Source organism: Notothenia rossii (genome assembly GCF_949606895.1).
Source record: "Notothenia rossii genome assembly, chromosome: 7".
Classification (NCBI taxonomy): Eukaryota; Metazoa; Chordata; class Actinopteri; order Perciformes; family Nototheniidae; genus Notothenia; species Notothenia rossii.
The window spans coordinates 47850028-47871246 of NC_136905.1; the positions used below are offsets into that span (position 1 = coordinate 47850028).

The window sequence follows — 21219 nt, forward strand, 5'->3', positions numbered from 1 at the left end:
GCCCTCGCGTTTCAAACTGTCTGAAATGAATCGCTACATCTGTACAGGGTAACAGAAACTAAAACAAAAAGGAGTAACAGACCAAAATAGCATTTCAAGCTGGTTTTATTTCTGAAATGAATCCCTGAATGAACAATTCAACATTTTGATATGGCTTCAAGGCACAGTTTCTCAGTACAAAAATGAACTTTCTGAGGTAGCACTAGCAGTGAACATCAATAAACATGAAAAGGAGGGTAAAACATAACTCAGTAAAACATAAAACATCAATGAGGAAAAGTCAGTGCCAAACAATTAAAATGTAAACTTTAGACTTGAAGTGCAATAAAAGACTTTAGCATAACTGAAGGGAAAAAACTATATAAATACCTTATTGATAAAATAAAATATAAGCCAACAGAATCAAACAAGACAATAAATAAAGTGCAATACTGTCTGAATCCTGACTAAACGGCTTTAGAGCATGTCTTTCAAATCAGTTTTTTTTTTCAAAAATATATAGTTTTTCAATTCTTTTTTTTTTTTTTATCACGATAGATACGATATCTCTGAAAAAGCATATCGTGGAGACCTAATATCATCACCACGATATATATCGTCATATCGCCCACTCCTACACACACACACACACACACACACACACACACACACACACACACACACACACACACACACACACACACACACACACACAGACACACACACACACACACACACACATACACACACACACACACACACACATACACATACACACACACACACTTCTCCGCCTCATTCTGTTTTCATTTACTCGTTCGTTATCTGACCAGCTTCAATCTTGTAGGCTACTCACTTCGTTTCTTGTAGCCCTCGAAAGCGTTTTGGATGTTGATGCCTCGGTGAACGTGAGTTTTTTGGCTTTCTTGTCTGCAGCAGCAGAAAGCATTTTCGAATGTTTGAATGAATCAAAGTGGGTCGTCACCGTCGACTTTCTCCTATGCTCAAACACACAGTTGCAGGGGGTGCAGAATAGTTTCGCCCCACTTTCGTGAAAGACATTGGGGTACTGCTTTGCCCGGTCTTTAGCAGAAATGTTCGTCGGTAAATGAGATGGATCAGATTTTTTCATCTTGGTGTTTTCTCTCCCGTGTGAGTTCCACATGTTCACTCTACGGTGTTGTTTACCTTCTGTGATGCGCGAGCTGATGACGTCACGTCATCATCATCACTACGTCACGTCAAGACGAGTTCACTTTTTTTTTTCTCAACTTTGTGTGGAAAAATGCGGGGATTATGCGGCCTTTTGATAAATATGCGGCCTTTTAAAAATCTGTGCCATTTTGCTGATTATGCGGTAAATTCTGCGAACGCGGAATCGCGTTTTTATGGAGGGTCTAATATACTGACTGAGCATCATTAAGACCCACCGAGATCAGATATCCTAGTTTATCAGCCTGCGAGCCAACATTATGTTGTGATAAGTGGTCATTTTACGTATTATGAATTCTAGTGCACACATTAAGTTCACATATGCAAATCGGGCCATGTGTTTCGTTATGTAGTAGCTATAATCATCACCTGTCGTGGAAATACAACAATAATTAAAACTGCGGTCGCACATATGCGCGCAGTGATGAGCAGGCCCTCGCGTCCGTGTGCCTGTCGGGGAGGGCGGCCGACGTCCCGGCGTCAAGCAGACGCGCGCGAGTCCTGGGAAATGAACCGTTTCTCATTTTTATAATTTTCGAGTCCCAGACTCCCAGGTCCTCCGTCAAGGACCCGGAAACGGATGTCGGCGCGCCGTCTCGAAGGAAAACACATTTATGTAAAGGGTCCTCGAGGATCGATTATCGAGGAGGCTGTCTGGAGGAGCCGTAACCGAGGATATACTGATTTAGAGGAGAGAGGAGAGAGGAGTGTCTCCAGAGGAGCTATAACCGAGGGTACACTGAAGTATTCTCCTGAGACGATTTCAGCCAACAGTGGTGTTTAAAAGAGGCGTGACGCATGGCTGGACTTATGTCAACGAAGCACAGCTCTGCAAACTGTTCCCGTTGTGATTATAAATTATTCAAGATGATCAAATGTGCATCAGACTTTCTGCCCTTTACCGTTTGTTTACTCACTAATCACATCTCCCCTGGATGTTATGCTTTCATTGTGAGGCAATGTTTACAGTGAGAACAGCTGCTGAGGTCAGTGCAGAAAGCAGAACAGTGTGTATAATATATATCGCTCAATAATGTAACAGGCCTACATTTCAAACTTTATTTGTAGGCTTTAGGAGATATCTACAAATAAACAGTATATATTTGTCATGAAACCATATAGTGCTTCACATAATACAATATACAAGGGCTGTAGCCTGATATTTAGTATATGCGTATATGCTTTAGGAGCTGTTTCTGTTTGTTGTACAATGTGTGTGTGTGTGTGTGTGTGTGTGTGTGTGTGTGTGTGTGTGTGTGTGTGAGAGTTGATGTGGCAGGCAGACAGGCAGGTGTCAGTAGGTTATCTGACATATAAATGGTCAAAAATTGTATATTCTCCGTTAGCCTACGAGCTCCCCGTTTGAGTGAAGCACTGTTCCTTCTCAATGTAGCATGACATTGGATATGCGCTTAACTTGTCCTGGATTGGAATTTTTACGAACATTTCCCTAGGAGGTAGGAGTTTTTGAGGACGGGGCTAATGGAAGGCAATTTGAAATATGTCCAGATTCATAAGAGCAATGTGTATACCGCGTTTCGTGAATATTGGAAAACCTTTATGCGAGTACTTTGGAGTCATTTTTGGCATGTAAATCGTCAAAAATGGTGTATTCGCTGTTAGCTTATGACCTCCCCGATTGAGCTAGCAACTATTTTCTTCACAATTTAGCATCACATTGGATATGGGCTGAACTTGTCCTGTATTGGAATTTTTTCGATCATTTCCCTAGGAGGAGTTTGCGAAAATGTGCATAAAATGCATGAAAAACGCACATATTTCAAAATGGCCGACTTTCTCGGGGGCGGGGCTAATGGAAGGCAATTTGAAATATGTCCGTAATCATAAGAGCAATGTGTATACAGTGTTTCGTGAATATCCGAAAAACTATATGCGAGCAGTTTGGAGCAATTTGCGCCATGTAAATCGTCAAAAATGGTATATTCGCTGTTAGCTTACGACCTCCACGATTGAGCTATCAAAAATGTTCTTCTCAATTTAGCATCATATTGGATAGGGGCTGAACGTGTCCTGGATTGGAATTCTTCCGATCATTCCCCTAGGAGAAGTTTGCAAGAATGTGCTTAAAATGCACGAAAAACGCACATTTTTCAAAATGGCCGACTTCCTGGGGGGCGGGGCTAATGGAATCTATAAAAACATATGTCTGCAATTTCATGAGGAATGACTGTGCCAAAATTCGTGAAGTTCTGAGAAACTATATGTGACTACCACACAATAGGGGGCGCTAGTGAGCAGTTTTTTCAAAAAATTATGTTTTTTTTTTACATTCTCGAAAAGGTCGTTGGCTCTGACGTGTGTCCCAAGTCTTGCTTCCGAAGCTCATTTTATGCTATCGCAATTTTAAAAAAAAGTATAGGCCACGCCCACATTCTGAATGTGTTGCAACACTTTAAATCTGAGTTCGTAATCACCCCGAGAGTATGTGTAAAAAAATTAATAAATAAATAGTCCATCCGCTATTGAGTTATAAATTGGTGGTGTTTTTGGCACCCCCTATAGTCCAAAATGAAAATGCTTTGGTCTGCCTATTCCCCAAGACAGACTGAAACTATCTACCAAAATCTGTGATGTTTGGATACATTGTTGATGAGTTTTGAGCATCTATTTCTAAGCCCCGCCTTTTTGCGAGTACGTTTTGATTGACGGCGGCAATATTTATCGTCCTAACATGCTCATTTGCTACGGTAATGTGTCTGACCCTCCACCGATACTGTATACAAAGTTTGGTGTTGAAAAACTGAAAATGTAAGTGAATATTTAACTGTTTTGAACATTATGCTAATTTAAATTAAAGAAAATGTAAGAGGAGCTTAGGGTTCCAAGAGGATTATTTGTAGAGCAGGTCCACCCGGATATGTGTGCAAAATGTCAGGTCATTCAGAGTTACGGTGCGACTTTGTAAATGTATATAGTGAGCAGGTTGGAATATTTAACCCATTGACTCCAGAATGTCAAATTTTTCACCGGTACTGGCGTCCGTGCAAAATTATACAACTTTTGATGCATCTTAAAGCTCTCAAAAACAGGTCGAAAGCGCAGAAAAATAATAATAATAATTCCTCCAATAACAATAGGTTCCTCGCACTTCGTGCTAGGACGCCGTTGGGTCCTAGCGCTCCGTGCTTGGGCCCTAACAAGGAATTCATATTAATATTAATATTATTATTAATATATTAATATATATTAATATTATTAGTTACACAGAAATAGATAAAACACATGAGAACAAAGACCACATGGATAAACGCATACACGTTAAGTTAGAAACGAAAACATGTTAACAACAGTGTAAAAAAGTATGAATATATGTGTTTCTAGTTCTCAGCCTATGTCAGTACCCTCGTCATTCAGTGTCGCTGTATCGAAATGTAACCAAGTAAACAGTCACATCTTATCTGGATAAGTGTGACAAAGTGCAGAATATCGTTTTGATAAGGGATCAATGTGTGTAGTCTTTAATATTAAACATGATCGCTGGTTGTTTGCGCAGAAGTCGTATCACAAGTTATCCTGGGCGGATCACAGCTCCACAGCTGAAGACTTCTCCACGCTGCTTTCTTTGTCTAAATGAGCTGAGCGAAAAAATGCTAACGCACTCTAGGTATAAATCAATCGATATACTTATCGGATATGCACAAACAAGCTGAGCTAACAAACTGAGATTCCACAGATTCTAGAAATATAAGTATCATCACTGAGCGATCAGAACTCGCGACAGGGGAAGCAAATACAGACATCACACAATGTAGCTTTAGGTAGCAAAACACGGAGATATGCTCACCTTATTCTGATCAAAACGAGAAAAACGCGGCTGAAGGTTAATCCATAGGTTAATCCACATTAGCTGCTAATGATAGCTTCCAGAGTGTATGACAGCTTCCTGTTTTGTCTCCTTGGATACGAGTCCAAACAACTCACAGACTGCACCGGGCGCTGACGTAGGCGCCCTGTGACCATCAGATTTGACGACGCTGATTGGCTGAAATTTCGTTTCGGCGCCATAGTTTATAGACAGCAACAGTTGGCTTCTGCTATGGAGGACGGAACATGACATAAGTATAAATAAATGTGTAAATAAATGTATGAAGAAATACAGGAATAAATAAATAAATACGGAAATAAATAAATACAGGAATAAATAAATGATGAAATAAATACAGAAATAAATAAATGAGGAAATAAATACACAAATAAATAAATAAAAGAATAAATGCACAAATAAATATGGAAATAAATACATGAATGTATAAATAAATAAATAAAAGTAAAAAATAAAACAGAAAACACGTTATTATATATCTTTAATATATTTCTACATTTAAGGTCACTTCCATGTATTTATGTATGTATTTCTGTGTCCGTATGCTAATGAGGTGGGCGGTCCTAACCTCAGTCTGAAGCATGATTGGTTACAGGAGTGTGATCTTTTCTGATGGATTGGGTTTAGCAGAAGTGGCATGATTTTGTTCTCAGGAAGAGAATTTGAGAGAGTATTACCCAAAAAGTACACAGTAAAAGTACTTCATTTTATTGTTGGTAGCAGTCAAACTAGGACTGACAGTGTCCGTTTTATTAAGAACTTATGGTAAAAATTATTTGTATCGCTCTGAAAAAGAAAGCAGAAAAAATATTTATTATTTTACTCTTGTAAATAAGTGGCTCTTGTCAGAGCCACTTCTCAGCGATTACTGTAAAGGCGGGATAACTCGTGGACTCAAAAATGAAGAGCTGCTGATTTGACCAAGCAAATGCGAGAGACGGCTGAGGTGACCGCAGTAACAAACGTGTGCTTCAATAACATTTGGGGGAAAGTCCTCTATACATCGTTCCACACGAAACTGGACATAGTCTTTTGGTTCTCCATTCTCTAAATCAGTGGTTGCCAACCAGTAGATCGCGATCGACCGGTCGTGGTGCGGGTAGATCGCGGACCGTTAAAAAAAAAAGTAACAAAAGAAAGAATAATAAAATTAAAATAATAATGTTTGAAAAATACGTTTTTAGATGTAAACCTATCATCCACCACCCCGTTAGCAGGTGCCACTTGATTGACGTATATTTGAGACACCTCAATAATATAATACATTAACCGTGCTTTACGTGAACCTCATCATGACACAAGAGAGGACGGCAGGAGTGCAATTTCCCGTGTTCAGTGAATGCAACAGAGGCAAGTCACCAGACCAATCAGAGAGTTGCATGGAAATACACGTGTGCTTGTGTCATTCAAGCTCGGCTCTGTGTGTGTGTGGCAATAGCGCATTTAGTGTGATAGAGAGAGGGAGAGAGAGGGAGAGAGCGAGAGAGAGGGACCAGTGCTAGCGGGGACCGTGATGTTAGCATCTGGTTAGCTAGCTGCACTAACGGACACAAGGAGCTGTTTCCACAACAAGCTGGAGGAGACTCCTCCCTGAGGGGCTCAGGTGAGCTAAAGGACTCTTGAGTGTTTAGAACGGTTTTGTCACAAATTATTTAAAAGATTATTTCGGCGGCACACCTTGATATGATCATTATAGTTATACAAACAATAAGAGAATACATGAAAAACAGGTATGAAATACTATATGGCAGTAAAACAAAAATACAGTTTAAAAGGGGAGTGATTTGTAAAATATCCATAAAGAAAAAGAAAATCTGTTTACCAATCTGTGCCAGCTACCAATCAGAAAGCTGCAGCCTGCGCGTGACCAGATGACGTGTTCTCCACCCCAATCAGTGTGTAGCTCGTCATTAAATTTCAAGCATGGCAGAAGCGGGAGCAGAAGCGGAGCCGACTAAATTAATACCAAAAAGAAACAGCACGTCGGTCATTTGGCAGTATTTTGGATTTGAGGATGATGATGAACACCAGAAACAGGTGATGTGCCAAACATGTCGTGTAAAAGTGGCTACATCGGCTGGCAATACCACCAATTTACATCGCCACTTGAGAGTTCACCACCTGAACTTGTATGAGCAGTGCATGGCGAAAAAGAACCGTGAAACATCAAGCAGCAGCCATACTTCGGCAAGTCAGCCAACAATAACATCATCGTTCGCCAGTGTGACGCCTTATGAAAAAACTAGCCGAAGACACAAGGAGATTACCGCTGCCGTAACGACTTACATATTGAAGGACATGGTGTCTGTAAACACAGTGACCAAAGACGCATTTAAAAGTTTGCTACGCACCATGGATAAGAGGTATGTTCTGCCCTCCCACACATACTTCAATCAAGTTGCCATCCCACAGCTCTACACAGAATGTAAGGCCAAAGTTCTAAATGATCTGGAAAACACGGAGTTTTATGCGTCAACTACTGATCTGTGGTCAAGCAGAACGACCGAGCCCTACATGAGTTTGACCGTGCATTTCGTCAACGCCAACTTCGAGTTGTGTAGCCGCTGCCTGCAGACAGCATACTTCCCCACTGACCATACAGGGGAGAATATTGCCATGGGGCTGAAGGAGTGCTTGGCCAACTGGGGTCTAAAAGAAGAGGTCCAGACGTGCATAACAACAGACAACGCTACAAATATGATCAAAGCAATGGAACTTAACCAATGGACCAGACTGCAGTGCTTCGGACACAGGCTGCATCTTGCAATTGGTAAGTACAAGAATGTGTGTTCGTGCGAGTGTGTATGTTTACAAAGTTACTACAAGTGTGAGAGTTCGTATTATCCTCGCAGAGGCCCTAGTCTCTGCTATATTACTCTGCCCTCAAACACAGTTGGGAGGGGGGAGGGACGAAGCGCCGAGAGGTTTGTTGTCAAGCTGTAGTTAGCTGACCAACTGTTAGCGCAATGCTACTTTAACATACTGTTTATCCTAGTGAGAAAAATGAACCCTTTCATGGGTAAACTTTAAAACCTCCCAATACTGCTTGCTTCTGTTTAATTGCGGATTGCCGAGAGATGCAAAGGCGGTCTCCCCTATTTTTGAAGCCCTTACTAATGGGTCAATGACGTTTTTGTAGTAGCAGATGTCAGGGTGGTGCAACCACAGCTGATGCCACTATATTACGAATTAAATGATTTTTTGTTTTTTAGTGGAATATCTAAAAAGCATATTCCTTGCTTGTACATTAATTACCAATTACAAATTAATTTATGGGCAATAACTTACTGTGGTAGTACCACCTGACGTCTGCTGCTAAAAAAACGTCATTGAACTTAATACAAGATGACAACAGATGTAATCAATATGTTATGAATTCTGTGTTATGAGCTATCCTTATGGCTTTTCATACTGTAATACATGTAATGTTTTCCACCAGAAAATGCTGTCAAAGATGATCAAAGAATCAAACGGGCCACAGGACTTTGCAAGCAGCTGGTTGCGGTCTTCACTCACAGCTGGAAGAAGAAGAGGGCATTCAAACAGGCACAGCAAGACTTAAACCTACCTCAACAGTCACTGGTCACTGAATGTCCGACACGATGGGGCTCCCGGCAGAAAATGATTGGGAAGGTGTCGGAGCAGAGCAAGGCACTGTGCCAGGTTCTGTCTGAAGACAGGAAGACGCGGCACCTGATCCCCACTTGGCAAGACATAGATGTACTTGAATCTGTAAACAATGCCCTCGGTCCTCTTCAGGAGTTCACAGACGCCCTCTCAGGTGAGGACTACGTAAGCGTGTCATACCTGAAGCCAGTGCTCCATCTCCTCAGAACAGCAACGCTTGCTGAAACTGACCAGGACACGAATCTCACCAAGGAGATCAAATCAAGAGCTCTCCACTACATTGAAGAGAAATACAGCGACCCAGTGACACAGGAGCTCTTGGACATCACATCCTTCCTTGATCCAAGATTCAAGACAAGCTACATAAGTGAAGAGAATGTCCCATACATCAAAGACAGAGTGAAGATGGAAATGGAACAGGTGGCACAAAAGGTAAGCTGTCCTTTTTCTTTGTTGTTTCAAAATAAAACAAAAAGTTGTATTTTTAGTTTTTTTAAACTATACTCTACTGACATTTTAAACTTTTAGACAAAATGCCTCGTTGGTCTTAATCACAACTGATAGCAAAACATTGATGCCTCTTATTACTGTGTGTTGTAGGAGCAGAGGGCTTGTGTCACAACCCATACCATGCCCCTGAGTGCAGAAGAAGAACCACCATCCACCTCTACAAAACGAAAGCGGTCACTGGGCAGCTTTTTTAAGACCAAGGTGGTCCCTGCTTCCTCTACTGGGCAGTTGGAGGATACCATTAAAGCAGAACTGGACAACTACCTCATAACTCCTACCATTGATGGAGAGCAAGATCCACTGGCCTGGTGGAGAGTGCACAATGTCAACTTCCCATGGCTTAGCAAGTTGGCTCGTAAGTACCTTTGCATACCAGCAACGAGTGCACCATCAGAGAGACTGTTCAGTGCCAGTGGCAATATTGTCACATGTCAGCGTGCATGTCTGAAGCCAGCAAAGGTTGACATGTTGGTTTTCTTGGCCAAAAATCTCTGAAGGGATGAAGGGGAAGATTTATTGATTTTTGTTGTTGTTCTTCTGCACTTTGCCCTGAAATCTCTTATCGGCACCTTACCCTGACATGTCTTTGTTCCATTAAAAAAGATGTTCACTCTTTTTTACTTATCTTTTGTATACAGACTAGATGTAAAATAATTTAACCAGTTTGACATCTTTTCTTGATGAGGAAAATGTAGGGTAATTTAAACTTTTTAAATTATTATGATTATTATTATTATTTATTTTTACTACCTTTACATTTCACTTCCTCTTGCCACCTCTTGCCATACACGGGTTGAATATCTGTAACTGCTGCTGATGTTGATGTTCATAAGCTAGCTCCTTTGAGCCATTTTGCACTACTTTTAAGGTAAGACTTCTTTTTTTGCTCCACTTTGTTGTTATAATTTATAATTTGTATGTAGCCTACGTTATTTTACAAAAGTGCAATTATTTTGATGCTGCTGAGCCATTGATCTTTTTAATGCTTGATATTTTGTTAATAAACAGTCTTGCATTTGAAATCTGTTGCCAGCCGTTTTCATTCTTGCATTATCTTAATGAAATTCATTGTTTTAATTAATTTACACTGAAACTTGATTTAAAGAAAAATAAATCGTGGTTGAAATCGAAACCGCAATCTCTGCCAGAAAAATCGCAATTTCAATTTTTTCTTAAAATCGTTCAGCCCTACCCCCACTCATTAAAAATAGCACTTTATCCCTGCCTATATGCCGTGAGCTGATCATGGAGCCTTCATTGTAACAGTAATTCAGATGCAATTAGCCTGTATAAAAGGCCTCAAATTGGAAGCACTGTCTGTGCCGTCTTTTTCACTCAATTCTGCAATAGGTAGATCTCGCCTTTCACCTAGGCCGAGGTCGGTGATCTTGGGCTTAAAAAGGTTGGTGACCACTGCTCTAAATGGTCCGCTAATGATCTCCAATTTGTACTTCAACCATTTATTTATACATTCATGTATTTATTTCCAAATGTATTTACATATTATTTTATTTATTTATTTGTGTATTTATTTCCACATTTATTTCCTCATTTATTTATTCCTGTATTTATTTATTTCCTTATTTATTCCTGTATTTCTTCATACATTGATTTACACATTTATTTATTTTTTTATACTTACATTTTAAAAACCAACCTACTCAATAAAAGTGAGGTAACAATTTGCACACTTAATTTTAGTAGATTTTACACAATGTTTTTAGGTAAAGATTACTGAAATGTAACATATAAGACTGGCTTTAAGAAATTAAGTAAAATCTAACTCAATTTCTTGATTAAATGTATTACTTATAAATGAGTAATATTTACTCTTAATCACAGGCAGCTGCCGGCAGGCAATTGGTAACTTACTTAATAATTGTAAGTAATAATTTATCCATATTACACATTTAAATAACTTTATTAGTAAGGTTATTAGTAAACGATATATTGCAACACACAATATTTTATTGATCATGGTTTTTTTATTGATCAAATTATACATTTTTTAAGTGCAATATACATCGAGATTATTTGAGCAATATTTCTTCAAAATAGTCAAACAATATGATTCTTTCAACAGTAGAGTGCATGAAACTTGTAAACACTTGACAGAATCTTAAACATTGTTATAAAATAAGATTCTTTTAACAGTAAAATGCATTTGAATTGTTCACACTGAGCAGAATCTCCAACATATTTATAAAATAAGATTCTTTCAACAATAAAGTGCATTTGAATTGTTCACACTTGAGCAGACTCGGAAACTAACACAAAAAGTGAACATCCACGTCCACATCAGAACAAATTGTCTATTCCATGATCTTGCACTTGAGGCTCTGGACTTTTTTGAGCAGCTTGGCTCCATCAAGCTCCAAAAACAGTTTTTGGAATACCTCGAAAGTGTATCTGAGCTTTTTGGGGTATTCCAGGTTGAGGGCCTAGAATGAATCCCATCAACAGTGCGCATGCTTTTGTTTGGTTTCCACACGAAGTCAGAACTCTGTCTCCCTCTATGACAATGGACACATCTGCTGGTCCCCCGTCCCTAGCATCATGGATCACAAGCACCTTCATTGTTTGGTCCATGATGTTCTCATGCTCGTCCTCCATGTAAAAAAAGAACAAACAGAGCATATTCACTTTAAATTAGGCATGTTAACAAGAAGCTAGTATACAATATAGGCTTTGTTGTCTAGCTATTAATCTTATTTCAATAAAACCAGGGTTTGATTTTTTAAAAATGATTTCAAAAAATGAGTGGCACCGATTAAAAACAAAAAAAGGTCTGTCAAAAGAGCTGTCATTTACTTAATAATTTTTTTTAATAAAAAGGTTATTTAATGAAATTGAACAAGAGCAACATTTAAAATCAAAGTCACAACTTTGTAAGAAATAGTTTAATAAGTAAGCATGTATAAAATAATCCGACAGCTGCTTTTAGCCTATAGTAAAGCCGAAATGCAGACAGCAGAGGACAGAATCAGTGTGACCAGAAAGGGCAGAACAATGTTGTTTCATATTAATTCATTAATTTAGATGAAAAAAAACAGTTTTAAAAGTACCATTTTCGTGCACTTAATAATCTTATTTAATTGTCCAGGATTTAAATGTATCAAAGTACTAAGGTGCTGTCTCTGAAGATGTTACACTTATATTAACATTTCTACGCTGAAAATTAACGAAAAAAATAACACAATTAAAAATGTTATATTATGTAGAAAATTCTTAAAATATAAAAATGAGCTTTGGCTCTGCTCCGTGGTAATCTAGTCCAGTCCTCACAATAATATACAGTAAGCTTTGGCGATACTGTAAAAATACTGTCTATAGGCTACTGCTGCAGTTATACCTCACAAAAGACAAAGGAATCATAAATGATGATAACTGGGGCTTGGCTGAATATACGATGGTTATTATTCACTAAGAGATAGTCGCAAGATAGTTGTCTCAGTATTTCTCATTTCATGCACGCCGCGTGCATATGAACGCTCCTTGTTCACGCGCGACGGAGCTTGAGTTTAACAACATCGTGTCCCGTTAATCAAACCGGACAACAAAACTGTATTTAAATCTTACCATTGTTAAGCACAGAGCGACCGAACAGAACAATATATATAGTATATATTACCCGGACAGACCCACGAGGAAACTGACGGCCGACGTTAGATAGACGGAGAGAGATGCTACAAGCTAGCTTCAACTTAGTTAGCCTTGTGCATAATTTGAATGTGCACCCCGCAAACCGTTACTGTACTCAATACAACTCAACCGGTTTAGCAACGGTGTTTTTTTTAATACGGGTGCATGTCACGGACCCAATGTCCAAACTTAAGTAGCGGTCAGAGTTTGTCATATTATTTGAACACACCTTATAGCGGACGAACAACTTCATAGGGTTGAATTAAACGAATGCCACCTTCCGCGCGCTGTAGGTAGCTAGCTAACAATAGCCTTCTATGCTTAGCATGCATGATGCTAACGTGAAACACAACTTGGCTGGTTAACCCATATTAACATAGAACTGTTACCGTGACACTTAACTCATTTCAGACGGCATGCCGTCAACATGCACATTATTGCTGTTGATAAGAATGATTAAAAATATAATTCTGCTCTACTCTTAGCTCCTATGTTAGCTACAGCTATTTAGCATGAAAATCAGTGACAGACTTCCAGTGAGTAACAGATAAGAACAACTTAAATTCGTTGTCTGACAGTGAAGCAAGCAGATAACAAGTATTGTGATGAACCTCAAACTACCACAAAAAACGTAAACATTTATATGCAGGACATGATAGACAGTAATATATTACATTCCAACAGGCTATGCTTCCAATGCTTCCAACACTTCTACACACCAGGAGGGAGGCGCAAAAGAGAACCGTTCCTCTGGCCTGCAGCCAAGAATCACCGCAGACGCATGCGCAAAGGGGCAGTGTGGGTCTAATGTTTTCAAGTAGATTTTACCCAGATTATTTTTGTTTCAGTTGGTACTGTCAGAAATTAGGTAGTGTAGGTAGCGCCCAGGCGAGAGAGGGTAATGATACTGTTAAGAATCGTGGAAAAAGGTCGGACCCAAATGCAGACTACAAAAAAAAAGGTAAAAGGTCTAAAAACAAAAGGCGAGCTTTATTTTAAAAGTTGATAAACACAAAAACATGGCATGAAAAACACAGGTAGCACAAACACACAAAACTGACCGTGACCAACATGGAGGGAGATAGGAGAGACAAACATGAAACGTGACATGAAGGGAGGACAAACAAACAATGAACCGACGGGGAACACAGGAAGTACTTCGAAAAGGGTGGGTTGAGGGGGTCTGGAGGACGGGTCTGGGTAGACGGCCCAGAGGCAAGGGAGAGGAACAGAAGATGGTCTCGGACGGACGACTCGGGGGCAAGGCAGAGTTCGAGGAGGGGGTCTCGGGCGGACGGCCCGGAGGCAAGGCAGAGTTTGACAATTTCAGGGGGCCGGGCTCGAGAGTGAAGACCACGGCTGGGGAACTCAGGAGGCCAGGCTTGAGGGCGAAGGCCGCTGGGGAACTCAGGAGGTCGGGCACAAGGTCGGGCAAGAAGGCGGCGACGGGATAGCTTTGGAGGACGACGTACACCGCAATACCCCTCCAGTGTCAGCTGGATCGCCGGAGCACTGGGATCGAAAGCAGGAGCTGGTGGGCCCCACCCTCGGGCTCCCTTCCGGTATAAATAGGAAGGAGGCCCGACAATCTGCTCCCACAGAAAACAACTTTTCTTCAACTATTAGTGGAGCCAGTGGGGCCCAGCACTTAGAGGGCTACGCCAATACTCATAGAAGCTGGAGTTACAGGTAACTTCAGTTTTATTTCGTATAGGCTTCGCCCTCTAAGGCTATCGCTATTGGGTTAAGGGCAAAGCATGATGTAGTCTGCGCCCCACTGGGTCCGCCCGGTACTCTACACACCTGCTCAGATAATAACCCATGCCTATGCGAATGGCGCATCACAGTTCCTGGAATATAGCATAACATGAATATTCTCCATGAGGGGACGAAGGCTGGGAACAATACAAACCTGCCGCTGTGAAAAAGTAGAGACGAAGGTCACACTTTGCCCAGTGACAAAAGAGGGGGAACAAGAGGAGCTCTCTGCGTGCAGACAGGCAGGAGAGCGCACAGCTGGATCCCTGGTGTCACTCACTCTGACAAGACACTCCGTACAAAATGTGTCAGAGGAAAAAAAGGAAACATCCCTCTCATAAGAGGGGAAAAGGGACGCTCTCCGCGTGCCTAGAGGCAGGAGAGAGGCGCAGCTGGATCCCTGACGCCATCACTCTGACAGGACACTCAGTACAGGGTGCGTCAGAGAGGAATGAGAGACATCCCTCAAATACAATTGAATAAATGAACAGGGGGAAGACCAAGATACAGCAGTGCAAATGTCTTCCACTGACGTTCCTCCGTGCAAAGCCGTGGAGGAGGACATTCCTCTGGTTGAGTGCACACTGATGTTCTCCGGGGGATCCACCCCATGAGGAGACATGCCTGTGACACAGCTTCACACAGCCAGTGTGACAGCCATTGTGCAGACAGAGGCTGCCCGATCAAGCGCTCTCTATAATGCACAAACAGGCGCTGAGAACGGCGCAAGGCAACCGTGCGCGCCACATAGCATGAAAGCGCGCGCACAGGACAGAGGAGATGAGATGTGGCTTCTTCCTCAGACCTGTGAGGGGGGGGAAAGAAGCCATCCAAGGTGATCTCTCTTGACCTAAAAGAGCTTGTGATGACCTTTGGCATAAAAGCCGGGTTGGGGCGTAAAACAGCTGAGCTGCCATCTCCCTGGATCCGGAGACATGACAGAGCCACAGAAAGAGCAGACAAATCCCTCACCCTTTTAGCTGATGTTAGAGCCACAAGTAATACTACTTTGGCTGACAACAGTTTAAGGGGAACCTGATCCAAAGGTTAAAATGGGGCTTTGCTTAGTGCGCGTAACACCAAAGCCAAATCCCACTGAGGCGCCAGTGTGCGTGACACAGGTCTGAGTCTCCGTACTCCTCGCATAAAAACGGCTGCTGCGTTCTGCGAGCCCCTCTGTTCAATTCGCCGGGAATATATATTGCTCTGATGGAGAGCAACCAGGGCTCGAGCTTAAGGACCTCCCGTCGTCCCGGGGACGAAAAAAATAGGGTCGGGGACGATTAAAAAAAATGTTGGGACGGATTTGGGACGAGAGTTAAAATTAAAATATACCCTGCTAACTCTACTACGAACGGCGATGAAAATGAAACTGACTGCACGTTTTGTTTTGCACACAGTTATTAAAACCTCCTTGTCAACATATACACACGCACAAAGCATTTAGCAACCCGCAAAATACACACACTCACACACACACACAGTACGTAGCTACAGCTGTCAGCCACCCGCACAGCTGTCTGTGATGCCTCGAGCTCAAACACACTCAGAACGTAGCTAGACCCGCGAATTCCTGGCCCGCGAATTCGCGGGTCTAGCTACGTTCTGAGTGTGTGTATTTCGCGGGTTGAGTGATGTACAATAATAATGGCATCCCGTGGAGGAATTCTGCAATTTTTTACCATTACATCGAGAAAACGCACAGCAGAACCAGACCCTGGAGCGCCGGCCTCAGCCATAGCTGTAACGGGGAATTCAACCCAAGTCAATGAGGTAAGCTTGCTCTTATTAATGTTAACGTTACCAGTTAGTTAACTAACGTCAGACTGATGTATTGTTAACGCTAGCTAACCAGTCAGTAGCCATTTTACACAGTGATATGACGATAACGTTACCTTAACTATGAGGAGTCAAAACTCCGCAACAGTTCAGATCATGTTTCTAACTTTAACCACTTATTTATTTAATTACTCCTCTTCATCCCCTATGGGTAATAAGGCTGAGATGAGAACTCTCCATCGCATTTATTTCTTAGCAATATGCTGCGCCTCTCCCCATGTAGGGATGGGTAGTGTGCGAGGGGGCGCCGCGGGGCTGTTTACACACACACACACACACACACACACACACACACACACACACACACACACACACACACACACACACACACACACACACACACACTAATGTAGGCTGCACACTCAATTGTTCAACTTTTACATTTCTATTTGCAGGTTGCCTCAAATGCCTCTAGCTCAAACAAATATGAGGCAAAAAGAAAACGCAAATGGTTGCCGGAGTGGAAGAAAACCTTCCCATTTGCTGAATTTGATGCAGAGACAGGCATGATGTTCTGCAAAAGCTGTCGTGCTTTTCCCAGTCTTGCGAAGGGGAACAACCTTTTTGTTGGTGTGGATGGTGGCAAAATCCGGATAAAAACACTCCAAGAACACAGCAAAACGACATCACATTCTGACTGCGAAGGTGCTCAGGCTGCAAAAGTAAACCCAAGCGGAACACCCATGGCTTGTGTCCTACAAAAGATGTCAGAGAATGTCAGAGAAAAGATGACAAAGCTATTTAATATAGCTTACTTTGTGGCAAAAGAAGAAGCCCCCTTCACCATGTTTCCAAGCCTAGTTGACTTGCATCTCAAAAATGGTCTGGACCTTGGTGACACTTACAAGAACGACAATGCCTGTCGCACCTTTGTCCAGGCCATAGGTCAATCTATGAAGGATGACCTGGTGGAGAAACTAAAAAACACACACTTCTTCTCTGTCATGTCCGATTCCAGTGTTGACCGATCCGTGAAAGATCAGGAGATGGTCTACTTGACATATGTGGAAGATGGCAAACCTGTCAATCAATTTGTGGACATTGTTTCATTGGAGCATGCCCACAGCCAAGGCATCCTTGACGCAATACTTGTTGGTTTGAGGAATGTGGGCCTGACTGAGCAAGACTTGAAATCCCGGATGGTTGGCTTCGGCTGTGATGGTGCATCTGTGATGATGGGAGTTCACAATGGAGTGGCAGCCAAGCTGAAACAAATGTGTCCCTCAATTGTACCAATCTGGTGTGTGGCTCACAGACTGGAGCTGTCAGCGCTTGACAGCATCAAATCAGTGCCTCTGCTGGCTGAATTGAAGGAAACACTGAATGGTGTTTACAAGCACTACTCCCACTCTGCAAAAGCTTCCCGTGAGCTCCATGCACTTGGGAAAGTTATGGGCATAAATGTGGTCAAACCAGGTAACATTGATGGGACAAGATGGCTTCCACATATGTCCAGGGCCCTTGAAGGTTTGGTGAAAAACTTCAAAGTTACCATGGTTCACTTTGAGAACCATGCTAGTGATCCGAATGACAGGGAAGCTAGTGCCTTAATGAAAGGGAGAGCACGTGCCATTCATCGGTCCCTACAAACAGTACAAGATGGTGATGTTCATTCACTTGGTGTTGGACATTCTTCAGGAGCTGAAGCAGCTCAGCCTGCTGTTTCAGAGGGATGGACTGACCTTGCAGATGGTCTCTGATGGACTACAAACAACAACATTGTCACTTGTAGCCATGCAGGTCAGTAAAGATTTTTTTGATTAATTGTTGAACATTAACAATTGAATATACAAATTGGTAAAACTGGTATTTATATAATCCCTAAATATGAAAAACTATAAAGATATTGTCATTTGTGATTATATTATTGAAAAACTGTGGAAGCATTTTGTGCTGTTATTATAGAATAAGAAATATTTTAAATGTCAATAATGTACGCCTGGAAGTCTAGACATTATCAACATCATCAGAGTAAATATTCTATATATTACACACATTTCAAATATTAATTATTATAGTCACAATATAACATACTTTAAAACGTTTTCATTTTATGGATTACAATGAGTAAAATGTTTTTTCTTTCCTTTTATTACAAACCTAGACAGACCCAGGCCCAAGGCTCCAGAAGGTACTTGATGAGGTTGGACCTGGAAACACCTGGCAGAATGTCCAGCTCAACAGGAGGGAAACGGACAATTCCACCTTCAACTCACTAAAGCTCCGCCTCATTAACGACCTGTGTGGGTTTCTGTCAGCACGCTTTGGGAATCTGGAGACAGGGATTCTGAAGGCAACCTCCACCCTCTTTGATCTGTCTAACTGGCCAGAAGACACAGCTGAACTGGCGACATTTGGCAATGCGGAGCTCATTGAATTAATGGAGCATTTCCAATCCATCCTTGCAGAATGCGAGGACTTTACGTCTGGAGAGGCAGCTAAGAGAGAGTGGCTTGACCTGAAAGTCCTCGTACAGCGTCACTACAGGCACATTGAACCCCAGGTGCTGTGGCAGAGGCTACTTACGGGTGCTATTGGAAGGGAAGACCAGTTTAAGCAAATGAAGGTCATAGTGGAGATCACACAAGTGCTCCCCATGAGTTCATCTTGCTGCGAGCGTGGATTCTCCAGCATGAAGAGAATTAAGTCAGACTGGAGGTCTTGCTTGTCTAACGAGATGCTTAGCTTCCTCCTGCACATCTCAGTTCATGGCCCTCCTGCACAGCAATTCAATGCAGAGAAAGCGGTCACCAAGTGGTGGAGTAGTGGCTGCAGGAACAGAAGGCCCCAGTTCCAAGAATAATTAATGTGTCAAGGTCTCCTGACTGTGTTACAGTCATCCTGGTTACTGGTTACTCTGGGTTCTGTCTTCAGGACAGAGTGTTGGATTTTTGTTAATTGGATGGGACTTGACTGGATTACATTTGGAGTAACTTTCTTGTTTGTGTGTTTTTAAAATATATTATTTTTTTATGTGTTTGACTGATTCACTAAAATAAAAAGGTTGATGAATTATCATCTAATGATTTGTATGATGTTGTATTTATGTTAAAGGTCACTTTGAATGATTTTAACTAATGATAATATAGAAAAACTAATATTTTAAATTCGGGACGGTCCACATTAATTTCGGGACGGCTTAGATTGTATTTCGGGACGGTTCCGGGAGGATGGGGAAAAAAGTTAGTCTAGAGCCCTGAGAGCAACGTGTGTGCGCGCCCAGAACAGCAGCCGCCTGGCTGCGTTCAGAAGCTGCGCAGATCGTACTCCTCCCTGGCGATTGAGGTATGGCTGCTTCCATAGGCATGGCCTGTTGTCTGTGCAAATCAACACATGTTTGATTGTACAGCAACGGGGCGAAGTGCTGGAATACTTCCCAAAACGGAGAACAGCTCCACCACATTACCTCTGACGCACGCCCGTGCTTCAGGTTTATGGAAGTGAACCAGTCGCCCTGGTGAACACATTCCAGCACCTGTTTGATCGTCAGCATGTGGAATACTGACAGATCGAGGATGGGTCTCATTCCCCCAGTCTTTTTCAGGATTAGAAAAATAACGGGAGTAAAAACCCCTGATTTTCTTCCCCTTGAGGAATCCTGTTTCGTCTAGTTTAATAAGCTTTTTTCTCTCTTTTGAATGATATATTTCCCATCAGATGAAACAGCAAACGGCTGAATAAATAATGTGCATACAATTACGAGGTGGCTTGTTTTAAGGACACCATCTTCGCATTTGAACAAACTTCCGTTTTTAAGTGTAGTCCAACTCTGTTATGTTCCTCCTTCCTACAGAACCATGACAATGAAAGGATAAGATGTCATTTGTCAGTATAGTCTTATTTCTTAAAACCTTCTCTGTTGTTTAAGTGTCTGATAACCACGAATAGTAAGCAATGATATAACAGTAATGATATAACATATATGATAATGTCAGACAATGTGTTATTTTCAATCAAGCCTAAAAGATAATTTGTTCCATCTGGCTTTACTCGCTTTAATTGCTCATTTGAATATAATGTTCCTCATATTTTTTTTTTTTTTTTTTTTAAAGTGACATTGAATATTTTTAAGGTTCCTTAAAATAAAGTGTATTATTGATCTTATATCTGTGCCTATATCACACTACTACTGTTCCTAATTTTAGAATAGGTTTTTCCTGGTGTCAATAGGGAAGATCTGCACTGTTTTCTACATAACAGGTATTTCTCCTGCCAGATATGGCACCCCCCCTACAACTTTGTCCAGGAGAGTCACACCGTCACCAAAATCACACTGGTGTTGCCTGATCCCCTCTAGTGTGTGCTCGCAAAAGCATTTTACTCTGGGCCCAGCAGGTAAAAAACTATAGAGGGGGGGGATTCCAAATCCGGCAGCACCTGCTCTGCCGGATATGGAACCCCCCCTATATCTTTGTCCAGGATAGTCACAACTTCACCAAAATCACTGGTGTTTGCTGTTCCCCTCTAGTTTGTGCTCACCAAAACGTTACTCTAGGCCCAGCAGGTAAAAAACTAAAGAGGGGCTTCCAAATCCGGCAGAGAAGGTGTTGGTGCTGCCGGATATGGAAGCCCCTCTGTAAAACTGCGAGCCGGCAGGCAAGACGCTCCGCTTCTGAAATGCTTCAGAAACGCGCCCGGTAGGGTATGATGCCGGAGGAGGCCGGACCAAAACCGCGGCACAGCCGTAACGCGCCACAGACGGACCCGGTGGAATCTAGGGGTTAGTGGGCGAAGCCTATACGAAATAGAACATGAAACAGGGAGAAAAGAACAGCAAAACAAAACCCATTACCAGACACACAATACTA

At 41.8% G+C, this 21219-nt stretch overlaps 3 protein-coding genes across 4 annotated transcripts in view; 2 read left to right on the top strand and 1 right to left on the bottom strand.

The window, feature by feature from the left end:
* LOC307045909 (uncharacterized protein) overlaps positions 1–21219 on the bottom strand; it is a 600354-nt gene that overhangs the window by 310329 nt on the left and 268806 nt on the right. The window lies entirely within an intron of this gene.
* Positions 7425–9942, top strand: LOC307013785 (E3 SUMO-protein ligase ZBED1-like). Its single transcript, XM_079641334.1, has 3 exons — positions 7425–7805; positions 8475–9094; positions 9263–9942. The coding sequence occupies exons 1-3, from the start codon at positions 7550–7552 to the stop codon at positions 9665–9667; spliced, it is 1281 nt and encodes a 426-aa protein (XP_079497460.1). The 5' UTR covers positions 7425–7549; the 3' UTR covers positions 9668–9942.
* On the top strand, positions 18011–19588 carry LOC307046399 (zinc finger protein 862-like; the record flags this gene model as incomplete). Its single annotated transcript, XM_079692793.1, has 2 exons — positions 18011–18151; positions 18516–19588. The coding sequence occupies 2 exons, from the start codon at positions 18011–18013 to the stop codon at positions 19212–19214; spliced, it is 840 nt and encodes a 279-aa protein (XP_079548919.1). The 3' UTR covers positions 19215–19588.